This window comes from Procambarus clarkii, chromosome 21, assembly GCF_040958095.1.
Source record: "Procambarus clarkii isolate CNS0578487 chromosome 21, FALCON_Pclarkii_2.0, whole genome shotgun sequence".
In the NCBI taxonomy this organism is placed as follows: Eukaryota; Metazoa; Arthropoda; class Malacostraca; order Decapoda; family Cambaridae; genus Procambarus; species Procambarus clarkii.
In genome coordinates this window covers 45360399-45379765 of record NC_091170.1, presented here as the reverse complement: position 1 = coordinate 45379765, position 19367 = coordinate 45360399, and the positions used below count along the sequence as shown (strand labels likewise).

At 43.8% G+C, this 19367-nt stretch overlaps 1 protein-coding gene across 1 annotated transcript in view; it reads left to right on the top strand.

The window, feature by feature from the left end:
* Window positions 1–681: 681 nt before the first annotated feature.
* LOC123760681 (uncharacterized) overlaps window positions 682–19367 on the top strand; it is an 82226-nt gene continuing 63540 nt past the window's right edge. Inside the window, exons 1-2 of the mRNA XM_069328752.1 lie at window positions 682–1110; window positions 3045–3197. Of these exons, the coding sequence (XP_069184853.1) occupies window positions 682–1110; window positions 3045–3197 (582 nt within the window). The remainder of the gene's footprint in view (window positions 1111–3044; window positions 3198–19367) is intronic.

The following is a 19367-nucleotide window of genomic DNA, read 5'->3' as shown; positions in this document are numbered from 1 at the left end:
CTCATATGATAATATGTGGTCTAGCTATAACATCTTTTGGGAATCTTGTTTGGAGTTCCAACCATTATTAGTTTAAAAGTAAACTTGAAAATCCTTTCCAGTAACACCTTCAGTTGGAATCATCATTTCTCCCCATAAGTGTTGCCTAACCACTTGGACTGGACGGTAGACCGACAGTCTCGCTTCATACAGGTCGGCGTTGATTCCCCGACTGTCCAAGTGATTGGGCATCATTCCTTCTCCTCCCCCCTCCATCCAATCGCAAATCCTTATCCTGATCTCTTCCAAGTTCTATATAGTTGTAATGGTTTGGCGCTTTCTGCTGATAGTTCCCTTCCTCATAACAGTCCACATTCTACATACAGGTCGTACAGTCTATATGCATTACGTCCTGCTGTAATCTCTCAAATATGCCATATAAATATATGGGACCGTGTCAGGGTTTTCTCATGTACAATATAGTCGGCACTGATTTCATTATAATGAATTTTCCCTAAAATCTCTCCCTTATCTTGATGTTATATCCAGCTTGGGAAGCAATCCTTAGTGACTTCCATTGACTCTAATACTAAAGTATGCCCCATCCAGTGATTACTTATTCAGGAGTTAAAACCTCCCATCCTTCTATAAAAGCTGTAAGCAACACAGTTTCTTTTTTCATCAGTAACTGAACGTTACACAATGAAGGTGATGCAGCTGCTCCTGCGGGCGTCGCTGGGGGCGTCCCTTGTCTACTTCGTCTGCACCTTTCCCTCTCCCTCCTACCAGCGTCCCTTCAGCCACAGCCACCGACATGAAGCAGCAGACGGTGAGGTGCCCCTCGGCCATCACGCTCACAAAAGTGATACTGTCACAGGTGACAATAAGGGAACAAATGTGTTCAGTAGTTACGCACGCGCAGGAGACGAAACTACTGGTCATGACGAGGAAGACAGGGACGTGAAGAACAATTACGCAGACGGCATCGTGATTTACAGTGAGGTGAAGAGGGAAGGTGGCTGGACCCAAGAGACCGCGACACCTCGTGATGATCACGTCAGCACTGCTGCAGCCGACCATGTCGGGCAGGACGATACTTGGCCTCACACTACACACCCCAGCCATGCTCTGGTGAGTCATCTGCAGTACCTGGTGGTGAGTGTGGTGGTGTAGTTGGTGTGGTGAGTGTGGTGGTGTGGTGAGTGTGGTGAGTGTGGTGGTGTAGTTGGTGTGGTGAGTGTGGTGGTGTAGTTGGTGTGGTGAGTGTGGTGGTGTAGTTGGTGTGGTGAGTGTGGTGGTGTGGTGTAGTTGGTGTGGTGAGTGTGATGGTGTAGTTGATCTGAGATCACGCCAATCGGAGGTCTCACCCCTCACCGTAACTCTCTGCTTCCTATTGCTTAGGTACTCCCTTATCCACTGGAGCACCTTACCCGCTACTCCTGTCCGTCTCTCCAGCTTATGTACAATCGATTCAATCACTTCAGAGCAGGAGAGATTGCTGAAATAGAGGGAATACAGAGAACATATACGGCACGCATAGATGCAATAAAGCATCTAAATTATTGGGATCGTCTCAAAGCCCTCCAAATGTACTCACTAGAAAGAAGACGAGAGAGATATCAAATAATATACACCTCGAAGATACTGGAGGGCCAAGTACCAAATCTACACAGTAAAATAACAACGTACTGGAGTGAACGATATGGAAGAAAATGCAGAATAGAACCAGTGAAGAGCAGAGGTAACATAGGCACAATCAGAGAACACTGTATAAACATCAGAGGTCCACGGTTGTTCAACGTCCTCCCAGCAAGCATAAGAAATATTGCCGGAACAACCGTGGACATCTTCAAGAGGAAACTAGATTTATTCCTCCAAGGAGTGCCGGACCAACCGGGCTGTGGTGGATATGTGGGCCTGCGGGCCGCTCCAAGCAACAGCCTACTGGACCAAATTCTCACAAGTCAAGCCTGGCCTCGGGCCAGGCTTGGGGAGTAGAAGAACTCCCAGAACCCCATCAACCAGGTATCAACCAGGCCCAAGGAATCAAGTAGCGCGGTAAAGCATCATCACCGACGGGAACTCGCGGGTTATAAAAGCTGACACAAACATTCAAACAGCAACAGCCCATAGAGCCAAGCTGAGCTGACCGGATTCAGGAAAATTCTGAGCCAGTAGATCTATGGTGCTCTATAAATCTTATGTAATTATACACGTTTGGAAATCATCGAATTAACAAGTTTTTCTATTTAGATGTCTTGTATACGCTGCCAGGTGATGTTTGATGAAGATTAACCCACCCAAGAGGGAACACGGGCATGAATAGCCCGTAATGAAACACTGCCAGCAAACGACTAAGGGTAATACACCATAAGACAGTAATATGACTGAGAAGTACGATATAGGCACAACAGTTTTAACTATATATGTAAGGTTAAGACTATAAGGTGGATGATGGGAAGTGTACTTATCTATTTGTACTTATCTAGTTGAGCTTCCGGGGGTTAAGTTCTGGCTCTTTGATCCCGCCTCTCAACTGTCAATCAACTGGTGCACAGGTTCCTGAGCCTACTGGGCTCTATCATATCTACACTTGAAACTGTGTATGGAGTCAGCCTCCACCACATCACTTCCTAATGCATTCCATTTGTCTACTTCTCTGACACTGAAAAAATCTTTCTAATGTCTCTATGGCTCATTTGGTCACTCAGTTTCCACCTGTGTCTCCTAGTGCGTGTGCCCCTTGTGTTAAATAGTCTGTCGTAATCTACCATATCAATTCCTCCGAGAAACTTGTATGTGGTGATCATGTCCCCTCTAACTCTTCTGTCTCCCAGTGACGTGAGGTCTAATTCCCGTAGTCTCTCCTCGTAGCTCATACCCCTCATTTCGGGTACTAGTCAGGTGGCAAACCTTTAAATCTTTTCCAGCTTAGTCTTATGCATGACTAGATATGGACTCCATGCTGGAGCCGCATACTCCAGGATTGGTCTGACATCTAGTGTGTGGTGAGTGATGTGCAGTGTATTGTGGATGATGTGCAGTGTATTGTGGATGATGTGCAGTGTATTGTGGATGATGTGCAGTGTATTGTGGATGATGTGCAGTGTATTGTGGATGATGTGCAGTGTATTGTGGGTGATGTGCAGTGTGTGGTGGGTGATGTGCAGTGTATTGTGGATGATGTGCAGTGTATTGTGGGTGATGTGCAGTGTATTGTGGGTGATGTGCAGTGTATGTATTGTGGGTGATGTGCAGTGTATTGTGGATGATGTGCAGTGTATTGTGGGTGATGTGCAGTGTATTGTGGTTGGTGTGTGGTGGGTGATGTGCAGTGTGTGGTGGGTGATGTGCAGTGTATTATGGGTGATGTGCAGTGTGTGGTGGGTGATGTGCAGTGTATTATGGGTGATGTGCAGAGTGTGGTGGGTGATGTGCAATGTGTGGTGGGTGATGTGCAGTGTATTATAGGTGATGTTGTTGGAAATTTCCAACACTAATACAATACTGTTGTATTATTATTAATTATTACTAAAATCTACTAATTACTGTAGTAACTAAAATTAACTAACAGTAGTGTTTATTTGAACTAATAATTGTATCTGTACAATAATGCTGGAATTCTTACGTAACCAAACGCCAGTATTGCGTCAGATTCTACCAAAATAAACACATTTATATCCAGTGTGTTAGAGAATTGAGTGTGATTCTCTAAAATCAGCAGTATTCCGTGTGATAACTATTTACAGATAACATAACTCCCAAATAATGCCAAATCGAGAGTTTCTAGTTACAACTGTTATCAGGAAATAAATTTAACGTCACGCGTGAATGCCATGGAGAGAACTAAAATCATCTCCATTTCTCGTTTACCATCGTAAGACGAGAAAGTAATAATATTTAGCTCCCTAGAATTATAACCCAGTCTTTATCAAAGCATTTTAGCCACAACTGCGCGAAGTAATATTATTCGTGATAAATAATTTCTGTGGCGAATGCTAGACGCTGGGGAGAGGGAGACGCCATTGTTGTGGTAGACGCCAGCTCGAGGAAAAGTCGCCTGTGTGCGGCGTGAAGACTTGTTAAATAAATAAAAATAAATAAATAAATAAATAAATGTTTATTTAGGTAAGGTACATACATACAATAAATTTTTACAAAGATTGGTTGACTTATAGGTAGAGCTAGTACATACAATGCCTAAAGCCACTATTACGCAAAGCGTTTCGGGCATGAAAAACTTAAATGACAAGCTTAATACTAATAAATGAAAACATAGCTGAAAAAGCAGCACAAATACAATTATGTCGACAAACAGCGCTCTTTAAAAAAAAACAGACATTGGTTGACAATAGAAGGGTAAGGTAGGTTACAGGGAATTTATTAGGTATAGCTTCGTTTTTATCTTAAACTGGTTGAGAGAGGTACAGTCTTTAACATGGTTGGGAAGGTCATTCCACATTCTGGGCCCCTTGATTTGTAGAGCATTTCTAGCTTGATTAAGTCGTACTCTAGGAATATCAAAACTGTATTTATTTCTGGTGTAGTGCTCATGGGTTCTGTTACAACCTTCTATGAAGCTTTTGAGATCAGGATTGGCATTATAGTTTAGCGTTTTATATATGTATAATACACATGAGAGAATGTGCAGTGACTTAATGTCTAACATATTCAGAGATTTGAGTAGGGGTACTGAGTGATGTCTGGGGCCAGAGTTGGATATTGTCCTAATAGCAGCTTTGTGTTGAGTAATTAGAGGACGTAAGTGATTTTGGGTAGTAGACCCCCAAGCACAAATACCATAGTTGAGATATGGATAGATAAGGGAGTAATAGAGAGTCACCAGGGCAGGGCGTGGTACATAATATCTGATCTTAGAAAGAATGCCCACAGTTTTTGAAACTTTTTTTGATATATTTAGAATGTGCCCCTGGAAATTCAGCTTGTGGTCAATGAGAATGCCAAGGAATTTGCTATCTAATTTGTTACAAATTTGGGTATTGTTTATTTTGAGATTTATTTGATTAGAGGATTTATTGCCAAACAGAATATAGAAAGTTTTGTCAATGTTAAGGGTGAGTTTGTTGGCAGTTAGCCAAAGATGGACTTTATTTAGCTCAGTATTTACTGTGGCATTTAGAGCAAGGGGGTCAGGACTGGAGTAAATGAAGGTTGTGTCGTCAGCAAATAGAATTGGTTTGAGGTGTTGGGAGGCATTTGTTGCGGAATTGAGCAACTCGTTTGGTGTCAGAGTCTAGGATACGTTGTGGTGAATTATCAGCAAGATTTAACATGACATTCAGCCCGGAACTAGTTAATTTGATCTACGTGATCCATCGTGACCGGCCAAATAAGCGCGTCGACATCCAAGCCAAGCTAGCCACCACGTGTTCGCCATTGTGACGCGAGTTTTGGCAAGTAAGTAAGTAAGTAATTATCAAAAGAAGGCACCAAACCGGGAAGGCTATGTAACACCATCAAGTACGCAAAATAATCAGAGGGCGCTAAATATCACCAAGGATGCCAATACGAGAACAAAAACGCATAAGGCGAACGATATCAAAAGTATCCGAGTCACCAAGAATTCTATCGAGGGACAGGTGACCGCGAGGGGAGGTCGGAAAGCAAGACACACGCTCGTCCTGGAAGTCAGGACATTCAAGAAGGACATGCACGACCGTAAGAGGGACGATGCAACTAGGACAATAAGGAGCAGGGCGGCGCTCCATCAAGTGACCATGGGTTAAGCGAGTATGGCCAATACGCAACCTCGCCAGAGCTGTTTCCCACCGCCGGTTACGGTGGAAGGAGGACGGCCACGAGGAAACACAACATTTAAGAGTACGTAGCTTGTTACCAGTAACAGACAACCAAGAAGCCTGCCAACGGGTAAGGACTGAGGAATGGATAACCGGGTAAAAGTCGGAATACGGAATGCCTTTGCGAGAGATGGGACAAGAGCGGACAGCTTCCTTGGCAGCAGCATCCGCACGCTCATTTAAAGACACACCAATATGGCTGGGAACCCAACAAAACTCAACCGACTTAAATTTACTGTGAACGAGAAACAGCCAATGCTGGATCTCGACAACTACTGGATGAACCGGATTAAAGGACCCGAGAGCCATGAGGGCACTACGAGAGTCAACAACAACCACAAAGGAAGACTGACAACGAGAAAGCAGGAGACGAAGAGCATAGAGAATAGCATAAAGTTCCGCTGTAAAGATGCTAGTCTCCGGAGGCAAGCGACACATATAAGTGCGATCAGGAAAAACAACAGAGTAGCCAACACCGTCCGCTGACTTAGACCCATCGGTGAAGACAGAAACGGAGCGGGAGTGAGAAGAAAAGTGCTCGAGGAAAAGGCGTTTGAGAACCGTAGGAGGGGTAAAAGCTTTAGTGATACGGGTCAAGGATGTACAAAACCGCGGAAGAGGGACCCTCCACGGGGGCAAAGAAGGAACAACACGAGGAGAAACATCAGAAATACGAACGGAAAGAGAATCCTGTAGGCGAGATAACCGGACAGAAAGAGGGAGGTGGTGAAGAGGAACAGGAACCGCAGGAGGGGTAAAAGTTAAAGCACGACAGAGGCGAGAGGAAGGATGTTGTAAGGACCGCGCAAGATAGCGAAGACAGTAGTGATCACGGCGGTCCTGGAGAGACAGGAAGCCAGTGTCAACATACAAGCTAAGGATGGGAGTCGAACGAAAGGCACCAGAACTGAGACGCAACCCAGTATGGTGCAAAGCATCAAGACGGCGAAGAGTAGAAGGAGAAGCAGACGAGTAAGCAGGGCAACCATAATCGAGCTTAGACAGGACGAGAGAGGAATGTAAAGCAAGGAGAGTGCGCCTATCTGCCCCCCAAGAAGTATGGGACAAGACCCGAAGGAGGGTAAGGGCCTTAGAGCACTCAACACGGAGGTAAGAGATATGGGGAGACCAAGACAAACGAGTGTCAAGAAATAACCCCAAAAGCTTCGCGGAATCTTTGTATTCAAGGGGATGACCATAAAGTGACAAAGAGGGACGAAGAACAACCCGTTTCCGCGTAAAAGTCATGGCACAAGTCTTAGAAGTAGAGAACTTGAAGCCATGACCTGTGGCCCAAGACGACACGGCATCAATGGCAAGTTGAAGCCGGCGTTGAAGGAGAGGCGAATCATCACCCTGACAACAAAGGGTAAGATCATCGACATAGAGAGCGGAGGAGACACCAGAAGGAAGAGAGGAAAGAAGACCATTGAGGGCAACCAGAAAAAGAGTAGTGCTCAGAACACTACCCTGGGGCACACCTTCGTATTGCTGAAAAGAGGGAGAGAGAGCGGTACCAAGGCGCACCCGAAAGGAACGATGAGAGAGGAAGCTGCGGAGAAAGAGAGGGAGATGACCACGAAGGCCAAAAGAATGAAGTTGAGATAGGATATGATAACGCCAAGTGGTGTCATAAGCCTTTTCTAGGTCAAAAAGGACGGCAACAACGGAGGTCTTCGCAGCAAAAGCAGTACGAATATAGACCTCCAAGTTCACCAGGACATCTGTCGTGCTGCGGCACTTGCGGAAACCAAATTGAGAAGGGGAGAGGAGGTGATGGTGTTCCAGGAACCACATCAGACGAACGTTAACCATACGTTCAAAGAGTTTGCAGACACAACTTGTGAGAGCAATAGGGCGAAAGTCCTTAGGGGAAGTACCCAGAGACCCCGGTTTGCGAACAGGGAGGACAACGGCATCGAGCCAGTCCTCAGGGACTGACGACGACTCCCAGATCCGATTATACAGACTCAGTAAATACTGAGACGTGCTCGGAGGGAGATGGCGAAGCATCTCATAATGAATACCATCGGAGCCCGCCGCCGTAGAACCGCAGAGGGCCAGGGCAGAACGAAGTTCAGAGAGAGAGAAGGGATCATTATAGGGAAGCTGAAGATGAGTGCAGAAATCTAAAGGACGAGACTCAAGGACAGGTTTACGAAGAAGGAAAGATTGGGGAAGATGAAGACCAGAGCTAACAGAAGAAAAGTGGGAACCCAGTTCGGAAGCGACCTGCAACGGGTCCGCCACAAGAGTATCATGGAGGTGAAGGACCGGAGAAACATCGGGAACGAACTTACCCGCTATCTTGCGGATACGCTTCCAGATCTGGGCCAGAGGGGTTTCGAACGTAATTGTTGAGACATAAGATGCCCAACATTCACGTTTAGCCGTACGGATGGCCCTACGGGCCACCGCACTCGCTTTCCGAAAGAAAAGAAAAGAATCGGTCGTCTGCCTACGGCGGTGCCTCTTCCAGGCTGCACGCTTACAGCGGACAGCCCGAGCACAGTCCGCATTCCACCAGGGAACGCACTTCCGTGGACCCCGAGAGGAAGAGCGAGGAATAGAGCGGAGGGCAGCGTTGAAGACAGTGTCATGAAAAAGGAGGAGAGCGCGAGAGAGGGGTAGAAGGGAGAGGTCAGAGAGAGTAGCACTGAGGGAAAATAGGGTCCAGTCCGCCTTAGCAAACTGCCACCTAGGGAAAGAGAGGGAAGGGCGAAAAGAGAAAAAGGAAACAAGGATGGGGAAATGATCACTTCCATGGAGGTCATCAAGAACCTGCCACGTGAAATCTAAGTAAAGAGAAGAAGAGCAGAGAGAAAGATCTAGACAAGAAAGGGTGCGAGTTCGAGAGTCCAAATGAGTGGGCTCACCAGAATTCAGAAGAGACAGGGAAGAAGAGAGGAGAAACAGCTCAAGGAGGCGACCCCGGGTATTCGTCAGAACGTCACCCCAAAGAGAATTACGACAATTAAAGTCACCCAGCAGGAGCACAGGCTCCGGCAAGGAGTCTAGGAGGTGTTTCAAATCAGGAAGAGAGAGCGGGACACTCGGGGGGAGATAAATGGAACAAACTGTGTACCATTTCCCCACAAAGATACGAGCAGCAGAACAATGGAGAGGCGAAGGAAAAAGTAAAGGAACAAAGGGAACATCAGCCCGAATCAAGAGAGCAGAAGAATTAGAAGCCCCAGCAATGGCTGGGGGGGGGGGAGAGAAAGGAATAGCCACGAAAACGACCAGGACGACCACCAAGCATTGGCTCCTGGAGACAGACACAAAGGGGCGAAAACCGCGAAATCAGAAGTTGGAGTTCGAGGAAATTGGCGTAATAACCTCGAACGTTCCATTGAAGAATGGACAACGACGAGAAGAGAAAGGACAAAAACAGAGAACAAGGAAGAAACAAAGGCGAAAGAGCAACAGAGCACGTTAAAAAATATCAGGGTCGGGATCAGGGTCAGCAAAGTCAGGGTTAGGGGGCATGGGTAAACTGAGCAAAGACGGAGGGAAGGAAACGGGAGAACAGATCAGAGGTGGGCGGGCAGGGTCCGGAGGAGGAGGAGGAGGAGGAGGAAGAGGAGGAGACAACGGAGAGGAGCAGTCAAGGACAGCAGCAGGAAGAGGGGGAGTAGAAAGAGGGGAGCGCACCCCAGCAAGAGCAGCAACCGAAAGGGAAGCAGGGGCCAAAGAAACCTCCATAGCAGGAACAGGGGGCGCAAGCACTGAAACGGGAGGGGAAGGAGCAACAGAGCTAGAAGGAGGAGCTGAGGAAGAAAGCGAAGCCTTCTTACCCGCCGGGGAAGAGGAAGGAGAGGAGCCAGGCTTACGCTTCTGACTTAAAGAGACCGGTGTCCCAGCAACTACGTACCGGGCAACGGATTCCAGTGTCTCAACAGGAGAAGCCGAACGAGAGCACACACGACGGCCGTTAGGAGAGCGATGGACATCCGCCCGCACCGACAGGCAGTGGGGAGAGCCGATAGATGGAGGAAGAGGATGGGAAGGAGGATCGGAGGGGGACGAGGAAGAAGACACAGAAGACACGACAGACCGGGTAGAAGGAAGGGGAACCCCAGACAGAGGACCAGGAGGAGGATCCTTCGGGAGAGAACCCAAAGGGACAGAGGAGGGGGCAGTGGGCGCATCAGGGTCCAAGGCCCGGAAACGGTTGTGAGTCTGAGGAAGGCGGGAAGGACGAGGAGAGGAAGAGCGCAACACGCGAGCATAAGAGATATTAGCATAAGGCGGGAGCCGGCGAACCTGGCGCCTTGCCTCAGGAAAAGATAAACGCTCCCGGTGCTTCAAGTTGAGGACAGCTGCCTCAAGCTTGTAATGGACACACGCACGGGAGAAGGTAGGATGGGCCTCAGCGCAGTTGAGGCAACGAGCCTGGGGAGAAGCGCACTCCGACTTAGAGTGACCTTCGTCACCACACAAAGGACAGAGAGAGACAGTCCCGGAGCAGCGGAGGGCACCATGCCCAAACCTCCAGCACTTGTTGCAGAGCCGAGGAGAAGGAATGTACTCCTGGACAGAGCACCTGGCACCAGCAAGAATGACAGAGGGTGGAAGGGTCCTACCATCAAAGGTAATCTTCACAACCCGGAGGGGTTGACGGCGACTACCACGAGGGGGACGAGTAAACATGTCCACCTGGAGAATAGAATGGCCCTGGGCAGCGAGGATATGGCGAATATCGTCGTGGCAGTCGCGCAGGTCCCGAACACCGGTCGCAACATGGGGCGGGAGCAAAATAGTGCCAACACTGGCATTCAACTGAGCGTTCTTCGAGACCCGAACGGGGGTCTCGCCAAGGCAGGATAAGGCAGCCAAGCGGGAAGCAGCATCCTGAGAAGGAGCAGCAACGACACGTGTACCGAGACGAGTGGGGTTGAAAGTAATGGAGGCATCCACGGAATCAATGAGATGTCGATGGAGGGAGAAATCGTCAGGAGGCGCAGAATCAAGAGGGAGGAGATCAAAATATTTGGCCCACGAAGCGGGACCAAACAAGGCTTGATAGGTAGCAGAACTGGAAGGAATCGAGCGAGGGCGGCCGTGACGAGGACGGCGGTGAGAACCCCCAGAGAGAGAGGGGTTAAAAGGTGCAGTAGTGACAACCAGAGAAGGAGCCGCGCCAGGGGACGAGGTAGTCACCACTGGGGGCTTGGGGCTCGACCCAACCACAGAGGAGGGAGGGGAGCCAGAGGAAGGAGTCAGAGAGGCCAAAGGAGGAGCAAGGTCGGGGCCCAATGCAGCGGAGGCTACAGAGCCCGGTCTTCCAATACGGACCGACTCGGGGGCTTGGTCGCCCACCCCACGAGCCTGAGAAGGTAAACCAGAAGAAGCCGAAGCAGGGGTAATCATCTTGACGAAAGAAGAATTCACTCACGAATGTGCCCCCACACCCACCATGGAGCCACAATTAGAGGCAGGACACCCAACAAGAAGCTATCACCGATCTTGTCGGGGCCTCCTAGGGGTGCGTCGTGAGTATACGCCCCACAAACGCCACCTTAAGAAACCGACAGTCCGTCGAGATCGGGTTCAGTGACGAAGTGGGGATTGACAATAAAAGGTTCCCCTCGTTCCTGACGTCGGGTACTGCAGTTCTACGGGTGCAAGAGTATGCCTCCTCAAGCACCCGGGCGTCAAAATAGAAGAAGTCCAAGGGAAGAACCAGAACGAGCAAAAGGTCGGCAGGAAACGGCAAGCAGATAGGAGAAGAGGGGGGAGAAAAACGAAACAGAAGGAAAAGGAAAAGATGCCCAGCAGAATTGGAGAGGACGGCAGCAGGAGCACAAGGCTAGAAAAGGACAGAGGACCGTCCCAAGGAGCATCACACTCCGGCAGCCGCCCACTAAGCCCCCACACGGCGACAACGAGCTGAGCGGGGAGGGGGGAGTTTTGGCAAGCTTCAACTTAAACAGTGCCCTATTAGCTAAGTACTTATATAACTCCCTTTTGATGCATCATTAGAGATTGTATATAGCAAGGTAGCTTGTCGTCACGTCGAGCGACATAAATAAACCACATGTTAGTATTCTAAATTAACTTTATTCCCAATTTCTTGAATATAGATATTTAGTAGCCTAGTACATTGCTACGTAACATCCCTTAATTTACAGCTCGCGTGTGAGGAATTCCACGAGCTGTTACTCTACCCGTGTTATTCATCTCCCAGTGTTCTACGAGGAATTCCGGAGATCCCGAGGATGATTCGTAACTGATGTCTTTGAAAACATCTTCAAGCTAAGACTTTTCGTATTTCTTTGATTATTCAAATTATCAGTATTTTAATTGTCATTTATTGAGTACTGTGCACTGGAAATAATACGTGTTTATTATAATTATCAATTTCTGATATTTATGATCTATATTCTTATTGGTGACAAATTTACTATTGATTCTCTAATTGGTCATAAGATTAGGTTATTACACAATGAACTGGTGTACGAACCACACTAGTTCCTAGACATATATGAAGTTCTAGCAATAACCCCCCAATGTAGGTGTTTGAGGCTTTGGTTCAAGTAAATTATTTATACAGCCCATTAATTACTCAAGTGATTATCTTTCCTGATATTTATCCATAGTCACTGGTTCTTACAGGAATTTCTAATGATCACATTTTATTAGTTTCCCTCTTTACTATAAAAGCGGGTGGTCCTTCGTAATTGATTTCATTACTTTAATAATTATATAAATAGAGTCAAGCCCCAAATGTCCCACATTATGGTCCTTCGAACCGGATAAACATAAAATATAAATACTAATTAGTAATAACTAATCTCCGTGTGAAGTAGTCTAGACTAACCATTTTAATTAATTGTGTCTACCAACAGCGTAACACATAGGTTAGCCTAAGTCACACCAATTCATTGCTACTTATACCTTATGTATAAGGTAGCACTCGTGGGACACAGTTAATTACCCACAACACTTAGAGCTACACTTCATACTGAAGTAAGAATCTTTAGGTCACCAGGAGCAACAGCTCATAAATTGTATATTAATTCCTCACTAACACCAATTATGTGTTAACTATTTGGGCTATACAAATATTTCAATATACGGCTGTCAGCAGACTGTCCATTATAGCCTGAATTCATTCCATAATTACTGATTCACTCAAGGCAGTGGATCATTAACATTTTAGGATCCAGTACGTTAATACAAATTGCTGATCCCATACTAATTAATCATTACTAACCCTGATAACATTTTATTCCACAATTAGGAGTACATTCAGGAGTTAGATATTATTTACGACAGTAGAATACTTGCCAAACACAATTAATTCTCTTGTGTTCATTTAATTTCTTATACACATAATTCTACCAGTGTATATATTATAAACTATAAAATCAAAAAAAAAAAAAAAATTACAGCACAATTATTTGCACATTACTGCACCACAATAATCTTTGCCAACCTTTATTAGGCTGTGATTGTGCTGAATTTGGCACAAACACAGACTAAATAAATTTGTAGTTTCTTAAGTAGAAATTCTCACGGCTAGACTTGAGCTAGTTAGTGATATATATATTATTCATTTTTGTGCTGACCCTATCAAGGGTGGGATTAACCATTTATTGTGTAATTATATTTTATTGCATATTTCTATGTACATCTTTGAGTGTTACTGTAAGTTCACTACCCATCCAAGGCTGATTTTGAAGAGCTAAGCTGAGGAACACCTGTAGTGAGACCAAGGTACCACTCAGTTCTTAGTTGCTTATTATTAGGTAGGTAGCTAACCTCTAAATGAGGTAAATTACAACCAGCCTCAAGAAAATACCAGGCTGTCAATACTTATACCTGCTCTACATCAAGGAGCAGATACCATAGCTATACAAATAGCTACATAAGCCCTATCAGGCTCAATTTACCACAAGAATGAATCCTTTAGAAAGGAATGCAAGATTCTTGACAGCTCTTCAAATTCGCCTAGGAGAACTGCTTATCAGATGTCATCTCTGTGTAGAAACTGACCCAGGTGACGTCTACAGACTAGCAAGTTCCATAAGGAACGCCATCCAAAAATATGATCATGTAAAGACTGTAATCGAGTCCCACAGGAATTTACTCCAAGTCGGTCATACTGTCTCAGACCACTTACGTCTAACAGAATCTGATCTTGATAACTATGAACATTACGTTCAAACCAGGTTAGACCGATATAAGGAGGTGCTTGCGAGACAAGATATTCCCGAGTGGATAGAGCCGATCATTAATAGACCTACACCCAAGTCAACACTCAGTTCAGATGAAATACCTGAACTACCTCAAGACGAGGAGAATCCTCTAATCAATACTGATCACTACACAGGATCCACAACTGAAGTTCAACCTTCATTTTCTAACCTCTCATCTAATACAGCTTCATGTGATGATTTGTTTACAGAGTCTGACCAATTTTCAGACCAATCTTCTCAATGTTCCCTGGATTCTATAAGTTCAATACATAAGGCTACTGAATTAACTAGCTTATCACTAGAACCCAGAGAAACAAGTGAAGCTGCAGATGGAACAAGTGAAGCTGCAATAATCAGTGGATCTGAACCAAAAAATGATAAAGCTAATGCTGCAGCAGCAGTTGAAGCTATAATTAAAGCTGAGGCTAAGCAAGAAGCCTTAAGCAACACAAGTAATGGTCACAATTGCTCACAACAGCCTTCTAAAGTAAGTGCTAACAATGAGAAGACTATTATAAACCTTGTGCACCAATTATTAAATTTATCTTCACCAGAACAATCAGTTGACTCTTTACAAGCTTTTAGTTTCCAGCTTGAGTCACTGATAAATTCTTTCAGTAAAGAGGTGGATCACCCAACTACTCAGTGGATGACTAAAATTATCATCCAGAGAAAATTGTCTGGTGACACACTTAATAAATTATATGTATACTAGAATGGTAATACCCTGTCAATGCAGGATATATTTACAGGTTTGCGCAATATGAGCAATCATACAGCATACCAGGCAATTAATGCTAAATCTGAATGCACCAAAACTGTACCTACATCAGTTTCCTTACCTGAAACTCCTAAAGTGACACTGTCACTAGGTAACAAGGGTGCTAATAATCAATGTAACAACAATCAGTCAAACACTGATTCATCAGTGAGGCCTAAGAGCCCCACAGGTGCTCCTAAGAGACCTAATAGTCCAAAGAGCACTCCTAATAACTCCACAGGTGCTCCTAAGAGACCTAATAGTCCAAAGAGCACTCCCAAGAGCCTATTAATGGTTCCCCAGAGTACACCAAGTACTCACAAGAGAATAAATAACAAGCAAATGCAAGCAGCAAAACCATCACAACCTGCAAGTACTGTTTTACCTAAACCGGTAACTCCTAAACGAACTGTAGGATGGGGAATGTGCTTGTTTTGCAATCAAAAACATTCTCTGTACAAATGTACTAATTATCCTAATAGAGACACAAGAGTCAGACGACTCAAACAGTTACACAAATGTACTAGGTGTCTCAAACCACATAATGTTAACAGCTGTGAAACCCCACTGAACACCTGCAATAGGTGTAGAAGGGGCAAACATCATGCTGCACTGTGCAAATTAGTTAGGACAAATTATGTCAATCCTAGAATAGGACGTAGAGAATCTACACCAGTACAGTGCTGCAAGGTGCGAGATGTATACAGCGTAACTTCACAAGCATCTCAAGTGGATGCTGCTTTGCCTACTGCCCAACTTCAAGTGAAGAACAGAGGATCCAAGATCACCACACGTGGACTATTTGATCAAGGTTCCCAGAGAACTTTCATTACTCAAAGGACAGCAGAGGCACTTAATTTACAACCAATAGGACAGGTAAAATTAAACTTGTCAGGGTTCATGATAAATCGAGGAACCCATGAATACTCAGTAGTTCAACCGCTTGTACGACTAGGTAGTCATGCCAAGGCTGTCCAAGCCATTGTTGTAGATCAAATAACTTTAGACTTAAATATTAAGGGTCTGGGGTACACAGCCCACTTCCTGCAGGAACGTGAAATTAATTTGGCTGACAACAAGTTAACGTCTGACCGCCTTAACAATGTAAATGTACTAATAGGAGCAGACTACTATTACCAGTTCATAACTGGACATGTTAAACGATTGGGAATGAATATGCTCCAATCTGCAGGTGGCTACTTACTTACTGGTAAAGTTCTGAATGTGAACAAGCCTATGCCTGCCAACAATAATAAATTAGTCAGCAATAAATCAATTCTCCAGCAGCAAGCTAAAATGAGAAACACAGCTGAGTAATAAACTCAGATTGAATGTAGTACAATTAGTACTCGCCGAGATGTTTCATAGCTCTCAGTGGAAAACCAGTGGTCCGTACTCAAACAAGTACAAGTCACAGCGACCAAGCCATTGAATCCACTGCAGAACTAGAATTATTCTCGACAAGTAATAATTGACCACACTCAGTCTTCCTAGGTAAATTATAATGTTAGGCTAGAGAATCTAGCACTCCCTAGGTAATTAATAATATTAGGCTAGAGAATCTAGCACTCCCTAGGTAATTAATAATATTAGGCTAGAGAATCAGCACTCAATGCCACTGGCATTTCCTGAATTTAGTAATACTATGAAGTCATCAAGCAACTTCTGTAATTATAAATTCACTAGGACCACTGGTCCACAATACTTGCGCTTGAGGTTTGCCAAGAAAACCTTCTTAATACAATGTTTTCTGCACTAAGAGTTAGTGATAAATACTTGCATCAATTTTGTTTGAGTTGTTTTTCTTTCGTTTCTGCTTAATTAATGTAGAAGCGCAGCACGAACAAACTTGCAAACTTACCAATACGTAAGTGAATCTACAGAGAACTAATAACCCGTGAAACGTTTAGGTTGGGAAAATGTTACAAATTATCTTGAATAGAATTAGTCGTAGCAGTAATTTAATTTCCAGCAATCTTAGGTTTCCCTTTGTTTAATGCATTATCGTTAAACATCAGCATTGTTAATTAACGTGCTTCATGAGCTCAATATAGCTCACCTTAGAATTAACGTAACAATTGAGTGCTTATTGTCCCCCATGCGAATACGAGCTTAATATTGCTCACCATGACAATTGATCGCTTTGATGTTCCCCATGCCACGAGCACTGCTCGCCATGATAAATGAACGATACAATACTCTACCTCGTTAATTCGAGTTCAATATAACTCACCCTGTTAACATTCTTACCGAGCTCAATATAGCTCCCCATATTAACGAGCTCAATATAGCTCACCCTGTTAACACTGTTAACGAGTTCAATATAACTCACCCTGTTAACATGCTTACCGAGCTCAATATAGCTCCCCATATTAACGAGCTCAATATAGCTCACCCTGTTAACACTGTTAACGAGTTCAATATAACTCACCCTGTTAACATGCTTACCGAGCTCAATATAGCTCCCCATGTTAACGAGTTCAATACAGCTCACCCTGTTAACATGCTTACCGAGCTCAATATAGCTCCCCATGTTAACGAGCTCAATAAAGCTCACCCTGTTAACTCTGTTAACGAGCTCAATAAAGCTCACCCTGTTAACTCTGTTAACGAGCTCAATATAGGTCACCATGTTCACGAGTTCAATATAGCTCGCCCTGTTAACTGTTAACGAGCTCAATATAGCTCACTCTGTTAACTGTTAATGAGCTCAATATAGCTCAACCTGTTAATGAGCTCAATACAGCTCCCAATGTTAATTCGAGTACATTTTTGCTCACAATTAGCTTAGTCCCTTACTTACGTAGGTTAGAAATTTAAACCATTTATTTAGGTAGGTTTAGGGACTTTAGTTAGTGTCAACTGAGTACTAGCCTAGTCTGTACTCACAATTAATTACAGTTGACTATACTTATAGAGACTGATTTAATAAACTCAATTTCATGTAAAGGTGGATTTTGTATTAATGAGTTTACAGTGTCAAGCCTATGAGCTGCTATTCAATTGGGTCATAAGTCAGAATGACTAGGCTACTAATCTCACTGTCGACTCAGAATTTTCCTTGATTTAATGAATAAACCTTTTCAGTTCTCTAATTTTCCACTATTTTAGCTAGTTAGCAAATTAGTTGTACCATCAGTCAGAATGACTACTGCACGGCAGTGCACATTAAATTCAATTTCCTCATTTGATTTTGGGGTGATCATGATGCTGCGTGATGTTATTGTCTAGTAACTCAAATAGTTACAAGTCACAGCGACCCTAGACAGTGACCTTACTGTAGTGTCATAGTCTCCTTGATCTTAAATGACCCAATAATACTTTACTGTATAATAATGTAAAATACAACTTATACAATAGTGTTATCAGTTCTTAGTAACTTTTTCTGAGTTTGCCTACGATTCAGCAACAACGTAATACACCATTACATGTCACTGCGACCCTAGTTGTTGAGTTTATTGTAAGCTTTAGAGAGGTCCTGATTACCGATAACTTAATCATTTAATGTTTCAATATTTAATACATGTTTCCAATAGAGCAGTTGTTCAACAATGCAAGCAGAAACTACAAACCTATTATAGCTCTGACCAAGAGCAAATACCTTCCCATCCAATTTAAGTAATCATGATGATACTGTGTTGTGATGTCAAGTAACAAAACAGTTACAAGTCACAATGACCCAGAACATTCACATCACAGTAGATTCTCAGTTATTAAAATTGTATGATTTAATTCTTAATTGTTGTATAGGCTATTAATAACATCATTTTGTCTAGAGTATCTGAGAGTTTACTAGACTTTGAGACTTAGTAACATAAACATTACATATCATAGCGACACCAGTCACAGAGTTTATTGTAAGCTTTCTTAGTTATTAGATTTAGGTAATTCATAATAGCATGTTCCATTTAACATGAAATCAGCAAGACTTAAGTTTCTTGTATGTCCTTGACAAATACGGGACATCCGTTATGTGTGTACTAACATACTAACATACTAATATTAATATTAACTTCGGGATGGGTATGTCAGTACTCAACATTACACTGCGACCCGATAAATCTCCCCCCGGAGTTATGTTGGAAATTTCCAACACTAATACAATACTGTTATATTATTATTAATTATTACTAAAATCTACTAATTACTGTAGTAACTAAAATTAACTAACAGTAGTGTTTATTTGAACTAATAATTGTATCTGTACAATAATGCTGGAATTCTTACGTAACCAAACGCCAGTATTGTGTCAGATTCTACCAAAATAAACACATTTATATCCAGTGTGTTAGAGAATTGAGTGTGATTCTCTAAAATCAGCAGTATTCCGTGTGATAATTATTTACAGATAACATAACTCCCAAATAATGCCAAATCGAGAGTTTCTAGTTACAACTGTTATCAGGTTATAAATTTAACGTCACGCGTGAATGCCATGGAGAGAACTAAAATCATCTCCATTTCTCGTTTACCATCGTAAGACGAGAAAGTAATAATATTTAGCTCCCTAGAATTATAACCCAGTCTTTATCAAAGCATTTTAGCCACAACTGCGCGAAGTAATATTATTCGTGATAAATAATTTATGTGGCGAATGCTAGACGC